General features: G+C 36.6%; 1 protein-coding gene across 1 annotated transcript in view; it reads left to right on the top strand.

The window, feature by feature from the left end:
* Positions 1 to 205: 205 nt before the first annotated feature.
* LOC134793854 (ATP-binding cassette sub-family G member 1) overlaps positions 206 to 25,996 on the top strand; it is a 71,823-nt gene continuing 46,032 nt past the window's right edge. Inside the window, exon 1 of the mRNA XM_063765587.1 lies at positions 206 to 748. Coding sequence (XP_063621657.1) covers positions 598 to 748 — 151 coding nt within the window. The 5' untranslated portion in view covers positions 206 to 597. The remainder of the gene's footprint in view (positions 749 to 25,996) is intronic.

Genomic DNA, 25,996 nt, shown 5'->3' with positions numbered 1-25,996 from the left:
AGATTTGCCCAAACACTCCTTGCAGCTCTTTATCACGGCAAACGCGAGTGATATGATATGACGCAATGACGCTACCAAGCCGAAACCACGAAATTTGGCATTATACAGAACCCCGTAAAATACGCATTAGTCCGGTTTCAATGTAATGAGATTATCAGCGATCCGCCCACGCGCACGGCGCAGTCGCACTCGCAGTCCGCCGCCGGCCCGCGCACGCTGCGCCGATACGCCGCGCAAAACATAAACAATATGCTCGAGATTCACATGTACCCCAAATTTTAAAAATATTGCCAGTATATGCGTTGACTGGCGGTCTGAGTGAGCGTTTCTATGACAGATATTTAAAAAAATTGTGTGACGGTTAATATTTGGAAATATTTTATCGCTTTTTTGTTGTGATTTTTATAGATATTAATAGTATTGTGAGTGGTTTGGATGAGTAAACATTAGATGCTTTGATACGTATAAAAAAATAGAAATATCCAACATAATTTATATAGCTTAGTGAACATTCGTTTTTGACCCGACCAAACATCCAAATATACTAAGTGACTTGGACTATGCTATAGATACTTATTATCAAAGTGGTTACCAAAAATGGCGGTGGCTTCGACAATGCTGAAAGGGTTGGGCAATATGATCTCTGGGGGTGAGCGGGAGAGGGCGCTCGCGGTCGACATGCCCTCCTCTGTGGATATCCAGTTCACAAATCTCTCGCTTACAGTCACTGAAGGATTCAGGAAGAAAAGTAAGTACTACTTTTACTACATACGGAGAAGCAGGAATACTTGCCAGGCAAGAAGGAGTAATAGGAGTATACTAGTATAACTAGGTTAAAACAAGGAAGGAAGTTAGATGTTCTTCCTAGACTTGCATTCTAAAGCCGTTTTTTTTAATATGTATAAAAATGAATTAATGTTTTAACATGTTTTTTGAAACCGTTAATTTATTTATCACAAACGATGCTTTGTTTTGTTTGGCGTTGAGATCGATAAATTACTTCGGATTTTAATTCGGAAAACAGAGAATCAGAAAAATATCTAGGTAAGTACTTAAACTAAATATCTAATCTAAACTTCTATCATAATACGGTAGTTTAGATTATGTGCTTCTACCAAGGTCGGTTTGAAGCAAAACTATTAGAAGTTAGAAAAAAAACGGGTAGTCAGGTTCTCAGAATTCGATTACCCTGCTGTCATCGTTTTTTGTAACTTATTGGCACCATATGTCCTGTTTTGCGATCTTCATTCTTTTGGTACAATTGCTATTATCAGGATTATAGGTTAACTTATCTAAGTATATATGTAGCGACCAAAACCAAACGTTAAAATTACATCTGGGTCTAAGCGGCCAAATCCGTTGGCGGAACATTAAAAAATCGATTTTTTCTTTTTTTTTTTTTAACCGTAGGAAATAGAGTCCACCTACTTTTGACTGCTGAAACCAAAAGCAACGCTTCTTTATCGATAAAGTTAACAATCGTGTACTATTGTTAGAAAAAAAGCGCTCCTGTACGAGATTTCCCGCAGACGGATTTGGCCGCATTGACCTTACCTCATTTTTATTAAATGTTATACAATAATCAGCAAATATTCCTCACTTCTGTATGTATTTCTTCTATAGACTGTTTGAACAATAGGTAATAAGCTTTTTTGGTACCTCGGTTGGTTAGCAAAGCCTGGTAAATCAAACAACACTATTTATTAGCATAAATTGGCAGACTCGTGCAATGTATTTTTTGCACAGTATAACTGTTTCAGTGTTTATACAACATAAGTACCTCATGTATATTGATTTTCTACAAATTTACTTAGGTATTTAGTAGTCCTAGTATAATCATAACTATTAACCCGTACTATATTATGCCAACAAAATCCATTGTAGTAGTAGTAGTAATCACTTTATTGTACACAACACATGTTTACAAAAATAAATTACAGTAATGGAAGTACAAAGGCGAACTTATCCCTATAAGGGATCTTTTCCAGCTAACCTTCGAGCATTATATGCCAAAAAGGCGTAAAGAACCATACTCTTCAAACTGACGGTTCGATTTCTATGGTTGATAACTAAGAACCACCGCAAGAAAACTCGCCTTCACGTAAAAAAAGCCGTATGACCCATCCGTTGGAGAACTACGATTCCACAGACGGATAGACAAACATACCACCATGACACTCATAAAGTATAAAGTTATATATATTTTTTAATGATACAAAAAAAAAATAAGTGTTTTCCTCCGCGCTAATTGTTTTCATAATTATTTATTTTGCTAATATTTATTAACCTTGTATCATGTCACGTTTTCTCAATCCGTAATAAATAGTTTTCAAACATTTATATGATGATTGATGATATACCTACCTATTTTATTTGTTACAAATACCTATATTTTGTTCTACTTTGTTAGGTATTAGCAAATGAAATGAATCATTAGTAGATACATTGTCGGTATGTCAAAACAATAACATGCGGTTAGCCGAATTGAGATCATGCAACGGCTGAATGCTGAGTGACATCACGGAGCTGAACAGCCTATCTTTTGTGGGGACATATTTTTGATGAATTGAGGGCTTTAGATTTTTTCAAAATCGATAATTTTAACAACTATCTAGAATTGGTAATTTTACTGAGATTTTTTTACATTCATTGTGATGGAAAAAATCTCCCAGACCTGCAAAACTTCAAAATATCGCGCGTTTGTATTTTTAGGGGACAAGGTAGACAATTTCGTGGAATGTGGAGCACAAACTGCCAGCCAACTGCTAGCCAAGATGGCAATCGTATATCGACAACCGCCAAAGTATGAATCTAGTATTAAAACTGGATCTGGCATGAGGGTGGGGAGAAGTGACCGAGCAGGATAGTCTTATGTATCTTTCAGTAGGAGTAGCAGCGAAAGAGCTATTATTGTTTGTCCTTGTCACTGTCTCACATTTTATTTGTTCCCCACCGTTTTTTAGTATGGATTATGGTGGGCAACAAATGATTTCGACCAATTACAGTGTCGCATTTGCGTATGTTTTGTCCCTCACGGAGGCACGCGTATACCACTTCTATACGATCCTACCTTCTATGCGCCAAAGTAAAAATGTATCGGGATGACAGATGCTACGAAAAGTCACGTGACTGTATCCATACATTTTCGATTGACGTTTTCTGTTAACAATTGTCATCTTGACTCCCCTGTATTCTACATTTCTTTAATACTTAGGTAGGTACACAATTTATAGTTTGGTGCGCATGGACGATCACGATCAGGCGAGACGAAACGAACGTGTACGCAGTGTACTGTTTGAACAATAGGTAATAAGCTTTTTTGGTACCTCGGTTGGTTAGCAAAGCCTGGTAAATCAAACAACACTATTTATTAGCATAAATTGGCAGACTCGTGCAATGTATTTTTTGCACAGTATAACTGTTTCAGTGTTTATACAACATAAGTACCTCATGTATATTGATTTTCTACAAATTTACTTAGGTATTTAGTAGTCCTAGTATAATCATAACTATTAACCCGTACTATATTATGCCAACAAAATCCATTGTAGTAGTAGTAGTAATCACTTTATTGTACACAACACATGTTTACAAAAATAAATTACAGTAATGGAAGTACAAAGGCGAACTTATCCCTATAAGGGATCTTTTCCAGCTAACCTTCGAGCATTATATGCCAAAAAGGCGTAAAGAACCATACTCTTCAAACTGACGGTTCGATTTCTATGGTTGATAACTAAGAACCACCGCAAGAAAACTCGCCTTCACGTAAAAAAAGCCGTATGACCCATCCGTTGGAGAACTACGATTCCACAGACGGATAGACAAACATACCACCATGACACTCATAAAGTATAAAGTTATATATATTTTTTAATGATACAAAAAAAAAATAAGTGTTTTCCTCCGCGCTAATTGTTTTCATAATTATTTATTTTGCTAATATTTATTAACCTTGTATCATGTCACGTTTTCTCAATCCGTAATAAATAGTTTTCAAACATTTATATGATGATTGATGATATACCTACCTATTTTATTTGTTACAAATACCTATATTTTGTTCTACTTTGTTAGGTATTAGCAAATGAAATGAATCATTAGTAGATACATTGTCGGTATGTCAAAACAATAACATGCGGTTAGCCGAATTGAGATCATGCAACGGCTGAATGCTGAGTGACATCACGGAGCTGAACAGCCTATCTTTTGTGGGGACATATTTTTGATGAATTGAGGGCTTTAGATTTTTTCAAAATCGATAATTTTAACAACTATCTAGAATTGGTAATTTTACTGAGATTTTTTTACATTCATTGTGATGGAAAAAATCTCCCAGACCTGCAAAACTTCAAAATATCGCGCGTTTGTATTTTTAGGGGACAAGGTAGACAATTTCGTGGAATGTGGAGCACAAACTGCCAGCCAACTGCTAGCCAAGATGGCAATCGTATATCGACAACCGCCAAAGTATGAATCTAGTATTAAAACTGGATCTGGCATGAGGGTGGGGAGAAGTGACCGAGCAGGATAGTCTTATGTATCTTTCAGTAGGAGTAGCAGCGAAAGAGCTATTATTGTTTGTCCTTGTCACTGTCTCACATTTTATTTGTTCCCCACCGTTTTTTAGTATGGATTATGGTGGGCAACAAATGATTTCGACCAATTACAGTGTCGCATTTGCGTATGTTTTGTCCCTCACGGAGGCACGCGTATACCACTTCTATACGATCCTACCTTCTATGCGCCAAAGTAAAAATGTATCGGGATGACAGATGCTACGAAAAGTCACGTGACTGTATCCATACATTTTCGATTGACGTTTTCTGTTAACAATTGTCATCTTGACTCCCCTGTATTCTACATTTCTTTAATACTTAGGTAGGTACACAATTTATAGTTTGGTGCGCATGGACGATCACGATCAGGCGAGACGAAACGAACGTGTACGCAGTGTTGTCACATACAATTTTGTCTAAGTGGTAGAACACGATGCAAAAATCGGTAGAAATAGGTAGAATTTAAAATGGAAAATAGGTAGATCTACCTACTTAGCTTTAGTCAGAAAAAAAAGGCGCGAAATTGAAAATTTGTATGAAATATCGATCCTTCTTGCTTATATTTTTAAATTTGCCCCTTTTTTCTACTGAAACGCTAGCTTGTCAGAGTACAATTATTAAAAATGTATTAAAATATTTATGAACAAGCAAACCAAGCAAATCTTGTCAGTAGAAAAAGGCACGAAATTCAAATTTTCTATGAGACGATATCCCTTCGCGCCTACATTTTTCAAATTTGCCGCGTAAGTAACGTTTTGTTACACGCATGGAGGAAAATTGCTATTACCGTAATATTTTGAAAAAAATAGGTAGATTTGACGTCGAAGGTGGTAGATAGGTAGGACGCAGGTAAAATAGGTAGATCTACCTAAAAATTGGTAGATGTGACAACACTGTAGGTACGTACCATTTTGACAATGGAACCCTAAAACTCGTGCCTTTAAAACAATTCTTTAGGGGGCTACCCGAGGTTTTCATCAATTTTTGACAAGTTATGAATCGTATCTCCTTTTTTTGGACTACAGATAGAATTATAAGACAAACGGTTATCGGTTTTTCAATATTTTATCTCCGGTTTTGTCCACCGGATTTTGAAAAAAAATTGATACTTATTTTTTTATACATTGTCTAAAAAAACACTTTTTTCGTATCTAGTTTGCAGTGAAGGATCTTATATATATAGTTGGTCAAGCAGATCTTGTCAGTAGAAAAAGGCGGCAAATTTGAAAAATGTAGGCGCGAAGGGATATCTTTTCATAGAAAATTTGAATTTCGCGCCTTTTTCTACTGACAAGATTTGCTTGACCAGCTATATGTACGAAATCTACATATTTGGGTTCGTCTTTGACGTCTCGAAAAACGTGTCCAGGGTTTTAATTTTAAACTAATTAAAACAAAAGTTATGGCCCGAAAACCAGTTTTTTAGCCTAAAATTGTTCAACTTTGATGCCAAATATCTCGAAGAAAATGAACTTTGAAGTAAATATGGGATACTATATTGCTTAAAGCCGTTGCTGTTAATATAATAAGCTACAAGAAACATTAGAAAACTAAGGGATTCAGATCGAAGGTCATTGGCGTGGGGTAGCCCCTTAAGTATATAAATCATACGAGAATAGGTATTTGTTTACAATTTTATATCAATTGCGTTTATTTATGAAGTAATTATTGTGGTATTTGTTTGCTTTAAATACAATAAACAAGTAATTTTCAATTCTACACAATACTGTTTTTGTACAAGATTAAGTTAGGTATATTATTAAGTATATACCTACCTAATAAAAAATACTTGATGTTTTAAAAATTGTGTATTATGTTGTTGATTATTTCGCTGTGTTTAGGTGTAAATTGTGGTGTAAATGCTTATAGTCTATTTCAATAGAACTTGCTAACTATGTAAACAAACAACGTAACTTTGTTTTATCACTGTTTCTCTTTGACTTTTCACACCACCTCATCAAATACCATTGAAACCATACACATATATATACACTATTGAAACGGTCCGTTCCGTAAAATACATAAATATATGACTGTATCTTGGATATTCAATTAAAAGTTTAAAATGGGTTCATAAGTTAGGTTATTAAGACCCGTTGGAATGACGGTTTTGTTTCTTTTAAATTCTACAATTGTCTATGATGGATAGTGTTGTGACTAAAGTTTGTGATATAAACCCGCTACACACTACCCAACTCACGCTCTGTACCTACGGCCGCGCTTATAAAATACATCAATACATCATTCTTAAGTACTAATTTGTCTTCTGATCGTGATTAAACAAATTAAAAATAAGTAACTACTTATTTTTTACTTTTGGTATTTTATTATTCGATATGGTTTGACATTAGTAAAGTAGTAAGTAGGAGTCTTGCCCATCACTAGTAAATTCATCATTCAGAGACAATTTCAATATGGCGGTTTGTTTACATAGTTAGCAAGTTCTATTGAAATAGACTTTACCATATTTTTTAGGGTTCCGTACCCAGAGGGTAAAACGGGACCCTATTACTAAGACTCCGCTGTCCGTCCGTCCGTCCGTCGGTCCGTCCATCCGTCTGTCACCAGGCTGTATCTCACGAACCGTGATAGCTAGACAGTTGAAATTTTCACAGATGACGTATTTCTGTTGCCGCTATAACAACAAATACTAAAAAGTACGGTACCCTAGGTGGGCGAGTCCGACTCGCACTTGCCCGGTTTTTTTTTACAATTGCACTCCAGTAAGTTATCTTCACGTATTTAGGTACTCCACGAGAGCATTTTGTAAAAAAAAAAAATTTTTGTTGTTTCTTTAGGGCGCTGTAAACCTAAATTGCATTACTTTGCATATTCAGTAGTTAAATTGAATATTTAAGTATACCGGGTTTTCGTTGTTTTACAAATTTATCTGACTTAAAAAATGTTTCCGGTGTGTCACACTCACAAACAAAGTCACCAGATACTAACGTGACATTCCGGAACGGATGTAGTGGGACATATTAATTTTATCAGAATCGATAATTCTAATTAATAACTGGTAATTTTAACTAAGCGAAAATTCTAGAACGCGCTTTATAATATTGTTTATGTTCAAAAGAAAGAGTTAATGCAAAAATAAAAGGACTTGGTGCCACATACACTGAGCTGAGGGTCTACCGCGAAATTTCATAATATGATTCTCTCTATCTTACTTCCATATTCGTTGGATAGAGAGGCAGATAACCAAATTACGACATTCGTTTTGCACGGTAGGCGTTCTGCTATTTGCAACGTTTATTTTATACGATCGCTGGGTCAGATAAAACCTTGCGTGCAGTATTTTTGTCCGACTAATTTTAGCATACAGTCTATTTATGTAGGTTTGTAGGTATGTTCGTGACGTGTATTCCATCAGCGTGGCATGTACTGACGCCATTTTAAAGAATGGAATGCTGAAAGCTGCGTAAAGTGTCGTTTTGTATGGGATTTTGACTTTCCAAAACGTCCCGCTTGGCGCGCTGTTCAAAATCCCATACAAAATAGACATAACGCGAACGCGAACGTACGTCACGCTATCGAATGAAATTTATACTAGGGATTCTGAAGGGTTATAAGCTTGGAGACGCCATGTCTAAAATTATCGGTACAAAATAGTCTGCAGTTTTTTGCGGGGGAGGGGCACATCAAATGTATAGGTACGTCATGTCAGATAAACGTCAGTCCATACATACGGTTGACATGTGGTTGACCATTGGCCGCCTATTTTCGACAGAGGGGAACGCCTGTTAATGGCGGCTCCAAGGTTATAAGAGAGAATATAATATTATTAGATAAGTATTATGATAAGTACTTATGATTTGTCACTTGAATAAATAATAAAATATTGTATCGAAAGTAAAGATTTTGACTAAATGACTACAATTTACTTAGGTATTTTCTAATTACAAATACAAATGCATTTATTTTATTAGGTACTTAATTCTCCGTTGGATTCATTTAATCAACAAAAATGTGTATTTTTCCGACGCGATGGCGACAGTTAAGCGATTGGTCAGCGATAGTGTAATGTATTGTTGACGTCAGTGCTGCCGTAGGCCAAAACACCTCGAACTCATGCCCTATTTGAATTACAAATTCGTAAAAAACATGTTAATTGTTGACTATTTCGCTTTAATTATTACTTACTTTGCGTTGATGCGATACAATTAACGCGATGTGCAAAGCAAACAAGAATGATACCTACCATGGTACTATTAGTACTAATGTAGACAACCGGCACACATGCAGAACCAGTATTTTGCGCCATGAGTTGATGTTGTTTTGACAACAACCCATAGAAGCGGAGCAAGAATCTCGCGACCTATACGCGTAAGCGTCATGCATTTTACGGCGCTTACGACGTTTTAGGTCGCGTGGTTCAGGTTGCGATTGCAAAGAGAATAGATAGTATAGAGGGGTCGTGTCATAGTAAATTTTGTAGTCACGGTAAATTTACTGCCATCTATCGACACACGACTAAAACTCAAAATAAAAACGTATAAAATTATCAAAAAAAATTATATATATGGATAAATGATTTTATTATTTTTATATCATTTTGACCCATGTTCATTCACTGATATCTATGTGTTAAAATTGTTAAATATGAAACGGTGTCGTCACGCCATCTAGCCGAGTATAGGCTAAAGGTGTTTGCGCCATCTATCCGAGAATGACCTTTTCTTGATTTCCGAGGCACGTTTTTTCCTTAGACTTTATTCATCTTATACGAAGTTACATATGTCTTTGGTATTGGCTTCTCTATAGTATGTAATAAAATAATATCTCAATGATACTTACCTACTTTAGTGTCCGGCCGAAGCCGGATTTATTACCAAAGCCGAAACCGTTTCAGTTTGAAACGATTAGAAGTTTTAATACCTACACGCAAAAATTTTACTTTCTCTATTTTCTTTGTATGTACCTACAATATTTTTTTGAGTCTGTGCGGAAAGAGAAGAGTCGTGGAATGTATGGGGCCCAATAAAATGTATTGTATTGTAAACATGACAGGAGCTTTCATAAGAAATATTGAATTGCGGTCTTGCGGTGTTTGCCCGTGTATTTGCATCTGTCTTCCAAATCGGTACCGGTTTGCATTCGGGGCGTGTCCTTCCCAGTGGTTTATAGTGTTGATGACCCCTAAACAGAGCATTATCACATAATAAAATTGCATAACTAGACAAATGGCAATTTAGCAAGTTGTAAAACCCCATTTACCTACGTCTGAAATTGTTTACATTTAGCACTCGCATTACAAAATAACCGTTATAACAATAATTCGTTTATACCTATTGCAATTGTTACTTTAAATAAAACAATTGTATTGCAATAGATGTGGGAAAACTATTGACCGAAGCCGGTTTTTTTTGCCAAAACCGAAATCGAAACTTATTCCTATAGACGTCTTAAAGTCGTTGAACAAAATGTCGGTGGCCTTTTTTTAGACATAAATTTTGGGAGCCTCAAGGCCTCTGCTCATTACACCGTATCATACCATGACCGTGCTGTGAACGTATCAGGCACGGAATGTACCGCGATACGGACTAGGTACTATGCCCACTACACCGTGTCCACATTGTTTCATATCCGTTCATAACGGGTTTAAGATAAAATTTTCCTCGGATTGTCAAACCACTCGATGTAGAAGGAACCCAGCATCAATTACAATGGCACTACCAGCAAGGTTTGGTGGATCAGACACTGATGAAAAGGCGATTTCGGATTATTAACATGATCATACCAAAAATAAAGAAATTCAAAATGACGGTATTTTTTTACAAATTTGACTACGGTACCGGTACGGCACGGTACGGTCATATTAAAAAGGTACCTTTCGATCCTCAGATATCAAATTTCATCATGATTTGAACAAATTTTCCGTTGGACGTACCGTTTTCGATCTACAAGCAATAAATTTAAAATGAGCAAATTTAATGCACACATCCTGTGATTGCGCAAACTCGGAGTCAGATTACACGCATTTAGGACCAAATGAAAGCATTAAAACGATTTCCAGCTTGCTGGGAATTAATTCTTCGGTACCTAAATGTAATTTGATTGGAATTAAATAGGAAGTCCAGATAAAGACTAATTAATTACTGAATTAAGATAAGATAAGGTTTTTTCCTACATAAATAAGTACAATCTAAAAACATGTTTTGAAGGCCTAATCAAGAATTTATATTTACAGGGTGGCTATAAAATAACTGCATTCCCGTTGCCAGGGAGGTTTTGTGATGATACTGAGCAACTTTTACTATGGGACCAACCCCGAAATCGCGAAAAAAAAATTTGGCTGTTTCATACATTTTGGCTGGTCCATTTTCTATGGGAGGGTAAATTTTTTCGCGATTTCGGGGTTGGTCCCATAGTAAAAGTTCCTCAGTATAATCACAAAACTTCCCTGGCAACGGGAGAACAGTAATTTTTTAGCCACCGTGTAGGTATAGGTACATACATATGATAAGGCCAAAGGAAATATAATCTTTCATTTGATTTTGTTTCCTTCAAATTGGCGTTCTTATCTTCTTATGGAGATAATATGCTCCTTTTACGATGAATTAAATAATATTTTAACAATGAGTGGGTAAATCTCTCCTTAATATTATAAATGCGAATGTATCTCTGTCTGTCTGTTACCTCTTCACACTTAAAATAGCTAAACCAATTTAGAAAAAAAATAGTATGGGGGTAATAGTTTCAGGCCCGGGGAAGGTCATAGGGTAGTTTATATCAACCATTATCATCATTACACGCAGACGATAGTCAGGTATTCAGTAAACCTAAAACTGAAGGTAGAATTCTAGAACTAGACAAAGTGGTGTTTACATTGTAACATGACGCAAAGTAGCACGCAAGTACTGTCAAAAGTAGAGCAGGTCACATTGAAAGTGAAATAATATTGTCTGCGATAATCACTCATGAAATTAAACTAGGTATGTTAACAGATTATAACGCGTATATATGTAATAGTGAATGTGTCCGTACGAAGATTCGGTTTCGGTTTCGGCAAGTTTCGGCCAAAAAATGATGTTTCGCCCATAGTATCGGTGGCGGCCACTCGAAACTCGAAACTTAAGTCTTAACTTAGTCGAAACTTACGAAATGATACTTCGTACCTACTATGAAACTATGAAACTAAACTATGTGACAAAGACCAAAAGTTGTGAAACAAGTAGGGCAACAATATTAATATTATACTGATTTATGAATAGGTACAGAAATTAATTGGTTTATTGGAAAACACAATTACCTAAGACCCTAATGAGGGCGCCACTGGCCGGTCGACGCAGCCTTAATATGTGTATAAAAGCGCTTTTATGACATTTTTTCAACGATTTTAACAAGTGTACAAAAGTTTCGGTTTCGGTTCCGGCCGAAACTAGAGCCAAAGCCGAACCTTCGGTTTCGGTTTCGGCAAAAAAAAACATGTTTCGGTCGGACACTAATAATGAATACAAAATACATCCCGAAACTCGATGTTTCGAATCCTTTACAACTTTCGTCCCCCTACTAGCGGTACCTTTCACTGACCATGCACGAACGCTGTATAAGATTCGAAACGTCGGGATGTTTTCTAAATTAATTATATGCGATATAATCCATATACATAGTTTTATTTAAAGGTAAAATACTTTAAATACCTATAATTTCCATTTTAAATCGATTGATTAATTAAAATGCTATCAGCTATAGTGGGTTGCGTCACCACGATTAGACGGATTTCTAAGTAGGTACACAATAGTTAATTGTTTATTTCATTTGCTATCACATTGTTTGTCTATATGGGTGATGTGATAGCGTTTGCCATATAACCACAGACATTCCGCTAGATTTTTTTATCGACTTTATATACTTGGTCAAGCAAATCCATAGACCTAGGATTCGCTTGCGCTTGACAGACAGCTGAAGTGTGCGAAAGGGAAGCCATCACGTATATGAACATCCCATGAGTGCGAAAGAGTCAGACTACCAAAGAGAAAACGTAACCACTTTTGAGTTTGACGACGGCCGCGGACGGCCAAGAGCTTATCACGGTAATTTTCAAATTGAAAAATATACACGGATTAGGACGAAAAGTATTAAATAAAGTAATTCAGTAAAGATGGTGTCTTGTAGTGTGCCGGATTGCAGTGTCACAGGGCCAAATAGTCCAAGCAAATACTCATTTAAGAGGATTTATGATATTCCGAGCGAAATTTTCATAACGATATTTTGTCAAATTAACAGCGTAAAAAGTGTAAGAAGCCGGTTTATACAGTTCATTATAAGTTTTTCTTCCTTTGTGTGCTAATATTTTATCATATTAGTCTATAATTTAAAATATTTTGTGTAAAAACATAATCTGCTTTTACACAAAATATTTTAACTTTACGCTAGGGCTTGACAAAATGTTCACATGACAGTATCGATAACTTGTCGGTATATTAATAGCTATGTAATTATTTCTTCACAAGACATCATTAAGATATTAGCTTTTATAACCGACTTCAAATAATAACGATTGTTATACCTTTTTGAAGGTGTTATGTATAGCGGTAAACTTAAACTTCACTTTCCAACACAGTAAGAGTTACATTAAGATAAGTCTGCAACGATTTTGATGGCAAACGCAGTGCAAGTGTTATTTGTACGTCATAATGTCGTAGAATTTTAACGTTTAAAATAACACATTTGAAAAAGTAGTCGATAAAGCAATCAAACATCGACAAATTATTAATATGTTGTAACATGACATCACTATTTTTGATCTCACATAGACAATTTACGCACACACTTGCATTTCATTTTTGGTCACACTTTCGAAGATTGACAGTTGTTCTTTGTCATATAATTCTTTGAGCAAATCTTGTCAGTAGAAAAAGGCGGCAAATTTGAAAAATGTAGGTGCGAAAGGTTATCGTCCCATAGAAAATTTGAAATTCGCGCCGTTTTCTACTGACAAGATTTGCTTGATCAAGTTATAAGTAGCATTGTGGCAAAGAGAATAAAAAAAATTGCAAATCTTCTCGGTATTATTATCTGCACGTTTATTACCTAACCTTCTTACTGTTAGTTTCAATTTCTATGACATATGAAATAAAGAATAAACGTCTTATATGGGTGAATAATTTTTTTTCGCCTCAGCAGCTCGAACAAGGGTACTTTGCTATTTAAAACAGTGAGCAAAATCGCATTTTGCTCACTGGATAAATATCAAATGATACTTCGTACATAACTTCCGAAAAACTCATTAGGACGAGGCGGGGTTTGAACCCGCGACCTCCAGATTGAAAGTCGCACGCTCTTACCGCTAGGCCACCAGCGCACACAATTATATTATGTATGCATGTATATATGTAAGGGATTTGTTGCGGTTAAGCTGTAACTTGGCGTTGGCGCCATATTGTATTGTCAAACAAAGGAGATCGTAAAAAAAAGGTACCCGACCTTTACAATACCTTTTTACCACATTCACCGGAGTCGCGTACTACAAACAGCAACGCTCTTAACTGTCCATTGGTGGACCTTATGCCTTTGGTAATAAGGTTTACGAACTGTTAGTTAACAGTGTGGGCGATGATACGCATGGTAAAGGCCACCCAACTAGCAAAATAGTCGTATAAGAATTGATTTACTCAGCCTGTAATCGTATAACAGCCGAGTTACGGTTGTTGAAGCACCAATATATCGTATAATAGCGGTTAACTCGACTATTTAGCAATTTTCGCTAATTAGTGCTATAATCATGTCGTATAAACGTTTATAGCACTATCTTTTAGCACTTTTATTCCACCTTTTAATAAATGCTGAGTTAGCGCTACTAAATCACTTTTATTCAGCATAATTGTTCTATTAAAATCATATAACAGCTATAGATTAGCTAATTGTCTGAATAAGGCGCTTTAATACAACTGTTACTTAACTCTCTTCTCTGTTGGTATAAAAGCCTATTAAAAGCAATCAAATAACCATTTGGCAACAATGCTGCTGTAACAGCGCGCTTATATCATAAATCGGGTAATGGGGTTCAAACCGCTGTTATAGGAGCTGAAGTGTATTTACAGGTTTTATTCAAAATGTATTCAGCTTAGAGTACTTTTAAAGAGTTTTGAACTACATTAACATCACAAGTCAGCCATGTTGACGTTTCAATATAGTCCGGTGGCCAACTGCATGAAACCCTACCTGACAAAAAAATAGAATAATCCTACTCTGTAGGGGTAGCTGACTTTTAGTAGCATCAACTGTTCTTGGTCGGCCGCGGCTTAATTTGGAAAATTTTGCGCTAATGGCAAAATAGTGGCACAAAAATTCATAAAAAAAAACCCCATCGTATAATAGAATGAAACTTGCATGGTAGGATAGCTGCCTTTGAGGACAGCAAAACAAAACTGGTCAGCTACATCCTGTGTTGGCAGGTTCTTGTGTCCGACCGAATTTGTGGTACCACGTGACAGCTACAATTTACCTCATCGAAAAATAGAATCAAACCAACTGATTGTAATACCTACATTAAATTTGTTGACATATGTCTTGGTCGGCCTCACCTTAGCCTGACAGCGTTTTCAGTCCGTCCGCATTAAAAAAAAAGTCAATGGCAGCTATCCTACCATACAAGTGACATTCTATTTTTCGATGAGGTAAATTGTAGCTCACTTGGTACCACAAATTCGGTCGGACACAGGAACCTGCCAACACAGGATGTAGCTGACCACTTTTGTTTCTTTGATGAATATTTGTACCACTTTTTTGCCATTTGCGCAAAATTTGCCAAGTTAAGCCACGGCCGACCAAGAGCAGTTGAAGCTGCTAAAAGTCAGCTACCCCTACAGAGTAGGATTTTTCAATTTTTTTATCAGGTAGGGTTTCATGCAGTCGGCCATCGGACTATAAATCCATAAACATGGCGACATCATATGCTATAAGTGTAGCAGTAAACGCAGTTACTCGACTTATAGTCGAATTAATGAGATATAACAGAAACTAGATCGTGTAAGCAAATTTTTACTTATTTTTATTAATATTTTTTTATTGAAATTTAAGAAAATAGGCGGCCCGTGAATATATATGAACCAGTGCCTTTGGTTTTATCAATAAAGTATTTTTCGCGCTGGGTTTTACTGTATTACGTGTACTTACAGACAGTAAAAACTTATGTACACAATCACGGTAACAATAAATGTCATGGATGACAGCAGTAAAAAATACTTAAGTACCTTTTTGTTTTATTAGACACGCGAAGACGATTATAGGCCTCAAACTTAATCAAATAATTGAAATATAATCGCTTACCTGAGATCGTTTTTAGCACATATTAGTTGAATAAAAGCATTTACTGCACTCTTACACATTTAAAATGCCGAGTAAAAGCAATCCGGCTACCTTTACGAAACATTTTTGCTGAGAAAAAGCAGTGCGGCTGCTTTTATAGAACACTTTTACTGAGTAATAGTAAATTGCTAATGTTTATAGAACAAATAGTCGAGTAAAAGCACTATCGTTGCTATTAAAATACTAGAAGTGCTTTTATCCACTTTTACTCAACTCTTACAGCATCGATTTGCTTCTTATACAGCGCTTACTCGATTTTTATAACACTTTTAGTCTGTATAAGTGCGCCTTTTATAGCACCAAAAAGCGAAAATAAAAACGTGCTCTCAACTTTTATAGCACATAGATTTGCTAGTTGGGCAGCTATCCAAACAAACAAAGAATACTTGCTAAAAGTATAAGTTAAAAGAACGTGGCGAGAACTAAACAACAGGCGAAACACAAAATGTTTCACCACTCCAGGCGTGGCTCACTCCGCGATTTCGTCGCTTTGCTACGGGTAGCTAAAAGTACATCCGTTCCACACCAATTTTGGGGCTAGCCATAAGCCGCGCGTGGCGCTGTCGCCACCTAGCGGCCATATCTGTCCTGATCGTAACAGACGCGTTTTGTTAGAGAGCGAGTCTTCTGTACCTAGTACTATTATTTATTCTGTGACCACACCAACGCGAAGATAAACATAGTTATATAACATAATAGTTAATATAAACAACCATTTACAAATCGAATCAAAATGAATTCCATCAAATATTTATCAGCCAATTTACTTTGCCACTCTGTGGACAAAATGCAATTTTGCTATCTGGTTATGAAGAATAAAAAGAACCTCCGAAAGTCCGAACACTTGTCACACTGAACGACGTTATTCGTTATTTACTTATTTATAAACTTAGGTTATTTACTTAATCTATTTATGTTTACTGTCGCCCGCCGCATTAAACCTGTTTTAGCCTCAGTTGCTAAAGTACTAATTTATTCATACTATCGATTAAGAAATCAGTTTTTTCTTAAGAAACTGTCTCAGACGGCATTGGCACGGTTCTGCAACAGATGTGAAATGGTGAAGTAAAGTCAGGTGGAAACCAGTATGTTGGCAATGTGGACATATTGTCAACACGGTTGCCTGTTAAAATAAAACTTCCACTGTTTTTCTGTCTACGGGGTAAGTGTAAGTGACCTTACCTTAACATTGGTCTGGTTACGCATTGATTAGTTTATTGCGACTTCATACTTTTGTTACTTGCTACCTACTTGCTACTTACAACTGTAGCCTTATTGAAATGGGGGGACAGGGAATAAATTTAAAACTATACATTTGTCATTAATACATATAATATATAGGTACCTAGTCTTTATTTAAAGTAGGTACGTAATCAATTATCGAGGTGAAGCAATGGTATGCGCAGTTATAATTGTCTCTTCTTCCTCGCGTTATCCCGGCATTTTTCCACGGCTCATGGGAGCCTGGGGTCCGCTTGACAACTAAACCCAAGAATTGACGTAGGCATCAGTTTTTACGAAAGCGACTGCCATTTGACCTTCCAACCCAGAGGGGAAACTAGGCCTTATTGGGATTAGTCCGGTTTCCTCACGATGTTTTGCTTCACCGAAAAGTGACTGGTAAATATCAAATGATATTTCGTACATAAGTTCCGAAAAACTCATTGGTAAGAGCCGGGGTTTGAACCTGCGACCTCCGGATTGAAAGTCGCACGCTCTTATCGCTAGGCCACCAGCGCTTCCTGCGCAGTTATAACTGTATGGGTGACCAAATCTTTTTGTAGATTATTTTAAACTTTTACTAATGTTTACAGAAGAGGATAATCTGAAAGCCGTATATTTCTTTGTACGGAACCCTCGGTGGGCGAGTCCGACTCGCACTTATCCGGTTTTTCGCATTGTCGTCGCTTGTATTCATTGCACCACGATACGATACGACCCTGTTTGAAGCGAGTGTTTTCTCAATATACCTACTTCGTTCGTAAAGTGATAGATATGATAAATAACGAATAATTTATTTACGGAAAATTTATTCGCGAATAATTAAATTTGAATAATAATTATCTGCATAATACGCATCTCATACTCATATTACTCGACTCGGCTCGATACATAACGTGTTGCCGTGCGTAATGCAGTACAATAAATAATAAACTTAAGTAGGTATATTAATTATTTACATAGCTAGGTGGCACGATATGACTTCCGATTGCTTAGAAGTGAAGTATATTATATATTAGTTTAGTTTAGTTTGTTATGGGCGCTTGTGCGGCATGTGTATCTAAACTATATAAACATTAAAAAAATATTAAGGTTAAGTTTGACATCTGTATAAAAAAACAATATTTTTTAAGAACAATATTATTGTTCTTAATTGCTAATTAGATTAAGATGATATTTATAAATGACTATTTCAAAGTGCTTGTTGTTAGGCCTACTACGAGTAGAATAAATAATACGCGCCTAGACTAACATTGTAACACTATCCTAGCTAACTCTGTATGGCATTTTTAATGACAAAGTGTGGCAATGTCATCATTAATGTCCAATTGCTGTAAAAAATATGACGTTTATAATGACACTCCCTCACTGTTCTGTTCAAATCGGTGCTAAGTTAGCTTAGATGTACTCTTAAAGCGCCCTTGTCATAAGATTGCCGATCTTCCTTCGACTGGTCTGCCCTGGCTCCGACCGAATACCATCCTCAACTCACCATTCGTGACCCTTATTGGCCTTATTACAACGAAATAAAGTTAACCAACGATCAGTTAATAATTAGAAACTAAGTGACGTCTTATTGTCATACTTGTTACCCAAATTACCCAATTCGTGTTATCTGTTTGCACGGTAAGTACCTACTCGTACTTACACTAATTAGGTGGCGCGACCATTTATCTCGGACGCGTATTCGGATGTTTAAAATAGAAATTAATTTAGAATTATAAGATTAAAGGAATTAACGAACTTACCTAAAGTGAAGTTCAACAGTTAATAATATTGAGATTATATATAGAAGTTCAATCCTAAAAATACTACACGATCAATTGACGTCAAGAACATATTTTTATTTCTTCGCATAAAATTGTAAATAGATCTCATGCATGTTTTACAAATTCGACACTCATTTGGAACTTTCCACACTTGTATATATTCTTTTACCACACCAGCTCGGAAAGGCTAACTTTGCACTTCAAAAACTGATAGCAAAGTTGCGTTTTATTCAAATGCAAATTTTGAGTTGGTTTCTTATGTTTGCTGGTAGAATTGACTTTTAAATGATGATTTTGGATGATAAATATTTAATAACATTCATTTGGATTTGATTTTGTTTGATATTTTACATTCAATATTTGCGTCGGGTTGGTGTGGTGAAAAACTTTGTGACTTGTGTTTCACTCGGGGGCAAATTTTGTTTAACCCTCGTGCTTTGAAACACTCGCAACGCTCAAGATTCAGTTTTTCGAACCACTCGCTACGCTCGTGGTTCAATTATGGAATCTTTCGCTTGCTCGGGTATCAATAAGTATTAGCACGAGCGGTTAAACAACAACTTTGCCCCCTTGTAAAACAAATAACTATTTCATGTAGAAAAATTAAGTTTCCGTTGCGGTACGCATATTTATGTACGCACATAATGATTCGGTCAAATTGTGTTTTTTGAAAAACTAATTATAGCCAGCCTTTTATGAATGTAGTATGATACCTTAGGGTATGGTGCTTTACGCACACTAGCGTCCCTTCCCCTCCCCCTGACGCAACCCCCCCTTTTTGCATGAAATATGTCCCGGTTCAAAGTTTTTTAAATTTTTTGTGGAAAGTATACATTACAGGAAAAAAGTGTCAATGAAAGAAATAATCCTTAATAAATTCTTAATAAAAAAGGTTACATTCATTTTTTTTATATGACACACCATATTCATGAATTAGCTTGTCAAAATGCGAAATAACATAGTTTTTACTTAGGGTTCGAAACTCATTTATTATACACGGTGTAACATGAGGAAACTGAATAATTTTAACAGCGTATCCCTGATCATATTTAGAGACAAAAATGTCCTATAAACTTTTTTGAAATTCGCCTAGTTTCAGAGTTAATACCAATTAAAAAAAAAACAAGTTTTTATTGTTACATAGTGCAAAACGCCTTTTTGATGGCGATGTTGCTACTATGGGATTTAGTCTAAATATCCTTATTGATAGATGTCAAAAAGTGACAAGTAACACTTTGCAAAACCTAAGTTTTACGAAAAAAAAAGTAAAAATCCATTTTGGGTGACAAATTTACCAATAGCATTTACTTTTTATGTACAAATACATTCAAAAAATTGAAAAAAAAAATATTTTGTGAAATTGACCTAAACTCATATTACATCTTTTCCTTCTTTTGACCTCATGTATACATTTTAGGAAAAAAGTGTCAATAAAAGACTACTTACTTACTTACTCCGTTGGCTCAGCGACCCAAAATGAGACTTGCCCTCCGACACAAGACAGCGCCACCGTGATTCGCCCAATCCTATCTAGGGCTTGCAAATATTCGAAACTTTCAGGTATTCGAATATTCGACTTTTTCTGACGACATATTCGAATATTCGAATATTATAAAAAATAAGAAAAAGAACGAGAAATCGGTTTATTATCGTTTTATTCAAAAGCTTATTTCACATATTGCTAAAACTAATGATATTTTGCAGAAATCCACTTAATTGACTAGATTTTATCATCCTACTATGAGATGCCCACATTTATAAAAACAAGTAAAACGCCAAAATAAGACGTATTCAATATTTCTAGATAAAACTTTTATTATAAATGCGCCGTTGAGTGAAATAATATAACTTTAATCATCTAAACCAAACCTAGGTATGTAAGAAATTTTTTTTAGTAGGTAATTATTTTCTGATTTAAATTAACTTGTAGTCACTCAGAGGCCTTAATTAATGGTCGGCTTAATTATATAATATTGGAATATTTAAGGGAAAAAGTTAGTTGACTACTGGATTATTTGTCAGCTAAAGGTGCATAGTTAGATTACCTAGTTGGGCACTTGGGCAGGTTTGGTATGATCAAATTTGAGAATTGCGATAAGTGAGGGCAAGGTTTAGTCTTAATAAACAGAATGACCCTTTAACTTAAAACTTATGCACCGTAAAAATAACATACTTTTTGATTTCGTTTTCTTTCAAATTGAGTTAGGTTTCACTGTATTCACGAAGTCTATCGAGAGGAATACAGTAAAAATATTATTTCCTTCGTATTTGGGTACCTACCATTACTCATTATCTGTAAATACCCGGAAAACACACAGAAACTGTAACTGCAGCGGATTAAATAGATTTTTTATAGTAATAAAAAATATTCGAATATTCGAAACCTGAGCGGCCGAATATTCGAATATCAAAACAGGCCGAATATTCGACAAATTCGAATATTCGAATATTCGAATTGCAAGCCCTAATCCTATCCTACGGATGCGAAGCGTGGACACTGACACTCAAGGAAGAAAACATGCTGCTAGTGGCCGAGAGGAAGATCCTCCGTAAGATTCTGGGCCCAAAAAAAAGACCGGACGGAAGCTGGTCAGTCCTTACGAACCGTGAAATCGAAAACCTAGTGGCTGAACCTAACATCATGGGTCAATGAAAGAAATAATCCCTTATTAAATTCTTAATAAAAAAGGTTATATTCATTTTATAACACTTATTATACAAGGTGTTCTCAAGAAATGCGAAAGATTTTATTTCTGAGGTCAAAAGAAGGAAAAAACGTAATATGAATTTAGGTCAATTTCGCCAAAAAAATTTTTTTTTTGTTTGTTCTTTTTTTAAATTTTTTGAATATATTTGTACATAAAAAGTAAATGTTATTGGTAAACTTGACAGTTAAAATGGATTTTTACTTTTTTTTTCGTAAAACTTAGCTTTTGCAAAGTGTTACTTGTCACTTTTTGACATCTATCAATAAGGATATTTAGACTACGTTCCATAGTAGCAACATCGCCATCAAAAAGGCGTTTTGCACTATGTAACAATAAAAACTTGTTTTTTTTTTTAAATTGGTATTAACTCTGAAACTAGCCGGATTTAAAAAAAAAATATAGCACATTTTTGTCTCTAAATATGATCAGGAATACCCTGTTAAAATTATTCGGATTCCTCGTGTTACATTTTGTATATTAAATGAGTTTCGAATCCTAAGTAAAAACTATGTTATTTCGAATTTTAACAAGCTAATACATGAATATGGTGCATCATATAAAAAGATTTATTAAGAATTTATTAAGGATTATTTCTTTTATTGACACTTTTTTCCTAAAATGTATACTTTCCTCAAAAAATGTAAAAAACTGTGAACCGGGACATATTTCATGCATTGCGTCAGGGGGAGGGGAAGGGACGCTAGTGTGCGTAAAGTACCATACCCTAAGGTATCATACTACATTCATAAAAGGCTGGCTATAATTAGTTTGTCTTCCCCATACATTAGAACACAATTTAACCGAATCATAAGAAAAAAGTTCATGCTCTCCCTACTGAACTCTCAAAAGTCCCTCTCCCTAATTCTGTTTAGTTGAAATAGTGTAATCTAAAACGTGTTTACCCTCGGGGTCATCCTAGCGACCTCACCAAATGTTTGCGAATAAGACTGTTTTCGTGGGTGTTATCGGCCGCCAGACGGCCAGACCCAGTGACCGAGTGCCCACAAGACGGCATTGGCATCCTTCATACCAATTACTAATTGACCATTGGAATGACGAATAACGGAAACGAACCGTAGAATGTTTCGTAGAAAAACTATATACATATACTTTGTCAAGCCAGTCAGTAGAAAAAATCAGCAAATAAAAAAAAATGTAGGCGTAAAGGGTATACCTACTTAATCGTCCCATAGACAATTCGATTTTGGCGCCTTTTGCTATGACAAACTTTTTTGTTTGACCAGCTATAGTTTTTAAATCGAGTAGGCTACAGAAGGTGTTAATATTTTTTCCTTTTTTATTGTGGGACGTTACATTACAATCCTGTCTCATTTGCTCAAAGGTTAGCTTGAAAGATCTCTATTAGGGATAAGTTCGCCTTTGTACATAATATACTTACCTACATCTTTTACTTTGTTATGTTGTGTAAACTTGTTTATGTGCAATAAAGTGACATACCTACAAACATACAATTTATAAATCATCATCATCATCATCATCATATCAGCCAGAGGACGTCCACTGCTGGACATAGGCCTCCCCCAAAGAGTGCCACAATGACCGGTCTTGCGCCACCCGCATCCAGCGGACTCCCGCGACCTTTACCAGGTCGTCAGTCCACCTTGTGGGGGGTCTACCCACGTTGCGCCTTCCGGTACGTGGTCGCCACTCGAGAACCTTTCCGCCCCAACGGCCATCAGTTCTACGGGCAATGTGCCCCGCCCACTGCCACTTAAGTTTAGCGATTCGGAGGGCTATATCGGTTACTTTGGTTCTGCTGCGGATGGCCTCATTTCTGATGCGATCACGCAGAGAGACTCCAAGCATAGCCCTCTCCATTGCCCTTTGGGTGACTTTGAGCCTTCTTATGAGGCACACAGTAAGCGGCCACGTTTCAGTTCCATATGTCATCACTGGCAACACACACTGGTCGAAGACTTTCGTCTTGAGACACTGCGGAATATTGGACAAAAAGATGTGCCGTAGCTTCCCAAACGCTGCCCAACCGAGTCGGATTCGTCGATTAACCTCTTTCTCGAAGTTGGACCTACCTAACTGGACAGTCTGTCCTAGGTATATATAATCGTCTACAACTTCAAGTGTAAAGTCTCCGATTGTAACAGGAGTTGGTTCTACACGGGCATTTGACATGATCTTCGTCTTGTCCATGTTCATTCTCAGACCAACTCGCTCGGAAGCTTTACTGAGGTCATCGAGCATCATACTCAAATCCTCCGTAGTCTCAGCCAAGATTACTATATCGTCCGCAAACCGAAGGTGAGTGATGTACTCGCCGTTTATGTTGATGCCAAGCCTTCTCCAGTCCAAAGTCTTGAAAACATCCTCCAATGCAGCGGTAAACAGTTTAGGAGAAATAACATCCCCTTGCCTGACTCCCCGCTGCAACGGAATAGGTTTCGAGTTCCGGTCCTGGAGTCGGACTGACATAGTGGCGTTCTCGTACAAACACTTCAGCACTTCGATATAGCGGTAATCCACCGAATCGAAGGCTTTCTCGTAGTCCACAAACGCTAAGCAGAAAGGCAGGTACTCCTCAGTCTTCTGTATTACCTGACGGAGCGTATGGATGTGGTCTACGGTACTAAAGCCTCTTCGGAAACCGGCTTGCTCAGGAGGCTGGAAGTCATCTAGCCTGCGTGCGAGACGGTTCGTAATGACTCTTGAAAACAGTTTATAGACATGGCTCAGAAGTGAGATGGGTCGGTAGTTCTTGAGTAGGGCATTGTCACCCTTTTTGAAGAACAACACCACCACACCTCTGTTCCATGCCTTAGGCGTTCTCCCTTCGAGTAAGACGGAGACGAACAACTTCTGAAGGGCCATAAGGACCGGTTTACCACCCGCCTTCAGAAGTCCGGCTGTGATTCCGTCTTCACCGGGTGCCTTGTTGTTTTTGAGCTGTTTGAGAGCCATTCTAATCTCGTACAGGCTGATGTCCGGGATGTCTTCGGTATAATGTCGGGTCAGTCTAGCTCTAGAGTCTTCCGCCAGACCAACTTCGGGACTTTTAGTCGATGTGTATTTATAAATAGTATATACAAATTAACTCACATTTATAGACGGGTCTAACGCGAATTTTATTCAATTACCTTGATTTACCGACGTTTCGACACAGGTTTCACTGGTCGTGGACTCGTGGTCGCGGCTGACTGATGTCCCAGCAAAATGTCAAAACAGAGATTTGTGCAACTACCCGACGAAAAGTGTATGGAAAAGTTTGGGGTAGACATCACATTTTCAAACCACCCACTACACATAATGTTAATCAAGGTAATTGAATAAAATTCGCATTAGACCCGTCTATAAATGTGAGTTAATATGTGTTCAAAACGCGAAAGTTTAAAATATTGTATATACAAATGTCAATCACAATGAAAAAATTAACGAGGATCAACTTGTGGCTAACGTGGAATTCGAACCCACAACCACATTCAGATATTTTTGAGCACTTTGGCCGCTTATACAGGGTGAAATTTAAATCACTGGCCATATTCATTCCAGGCACTAGGTTACACTTAAGGAATCTATTTAGCGAAAAAAAAGAGTACATTTTTTTTAAATTTTAATTTTTCAAATTTTAAATACTTTCCACGAGTCGTGGTCACCCTATTACCACAAATGTAAACAAACCTAATAGTAGGTTTTAACAACAACATCAGCAAAACCCTTATCTGACCTTCACTAAACCTTATAATCGTTGCAATAGGGTCCACCTAGTTAGTGTTGGCGATGGTAGGCAGGTTTATCAATTTCGAGGGTAGTCTAAACCATTCCGCGCTAGCGGTAAACATAACGGTTAGCATAAATGATTAGTCACTCGCCAACCTTAAAATAATAATCGCGCGCGTACTAAGGTTTAAAAAAATGTTTTCGAACCGGGAATATTAGGAAATGGTACGGTGTTATTTATTAAGTGGTGAGTGTTTACGTGGTGCACAAAGATTATACGAAATGGAATCAGTTCCACGCCTTCGCAGACAAGGATTGAATCCAAGAGTACCATCTCGTGGGACTTTCGTTAATTGCGTCGACTTTTAATCAAATGTAAGTACATAAGATGATTCAATTTTTTAAATACGCCTGAATGCAAAGATTCCTGACCTAGTTTTTACTCATTGTTTTTAAGCCACGGACGTTTTGTTAATAATCATTAGTCAGAAATAATATTTTAGATTAAAAATGGGTTGCCTTTACATTTTGACGGATCTAAGCCCGTTAAAGTATGAAGGAAAAATTAGCAACTTATGTAGGTAAGCGTCTTATCTCGCTGCAATAGGGTTCATAATTGGTGACGCTATTGCAAACAGCGGGAGGGGCGGGGTGTCAATGACCTTAACTGATAAGAGAGAAGCGGGTGTAGTGGGTAGTTGTCGGTTCACCATAACGTACGAGGTTTTTAGGA

The sequence above is a fragment of the Cydia splendana genome, chromosome 1 (genome assembly GCF_910591565.1).
Source record: "Cydia splendana chromosome 1, ilCydSple1.2, whole genome shotgun sequence".
Taxonomy (NCBI): domain Eukaryota; kingdom Metazoa; phylum Arthropoda; class Insecta; order Lepidoptera; family Tortricidae; genus Cydia; species Cydia splendana.
This window is presented reverse-complemented; position numbering and strand designations above follow the sequence as displayed.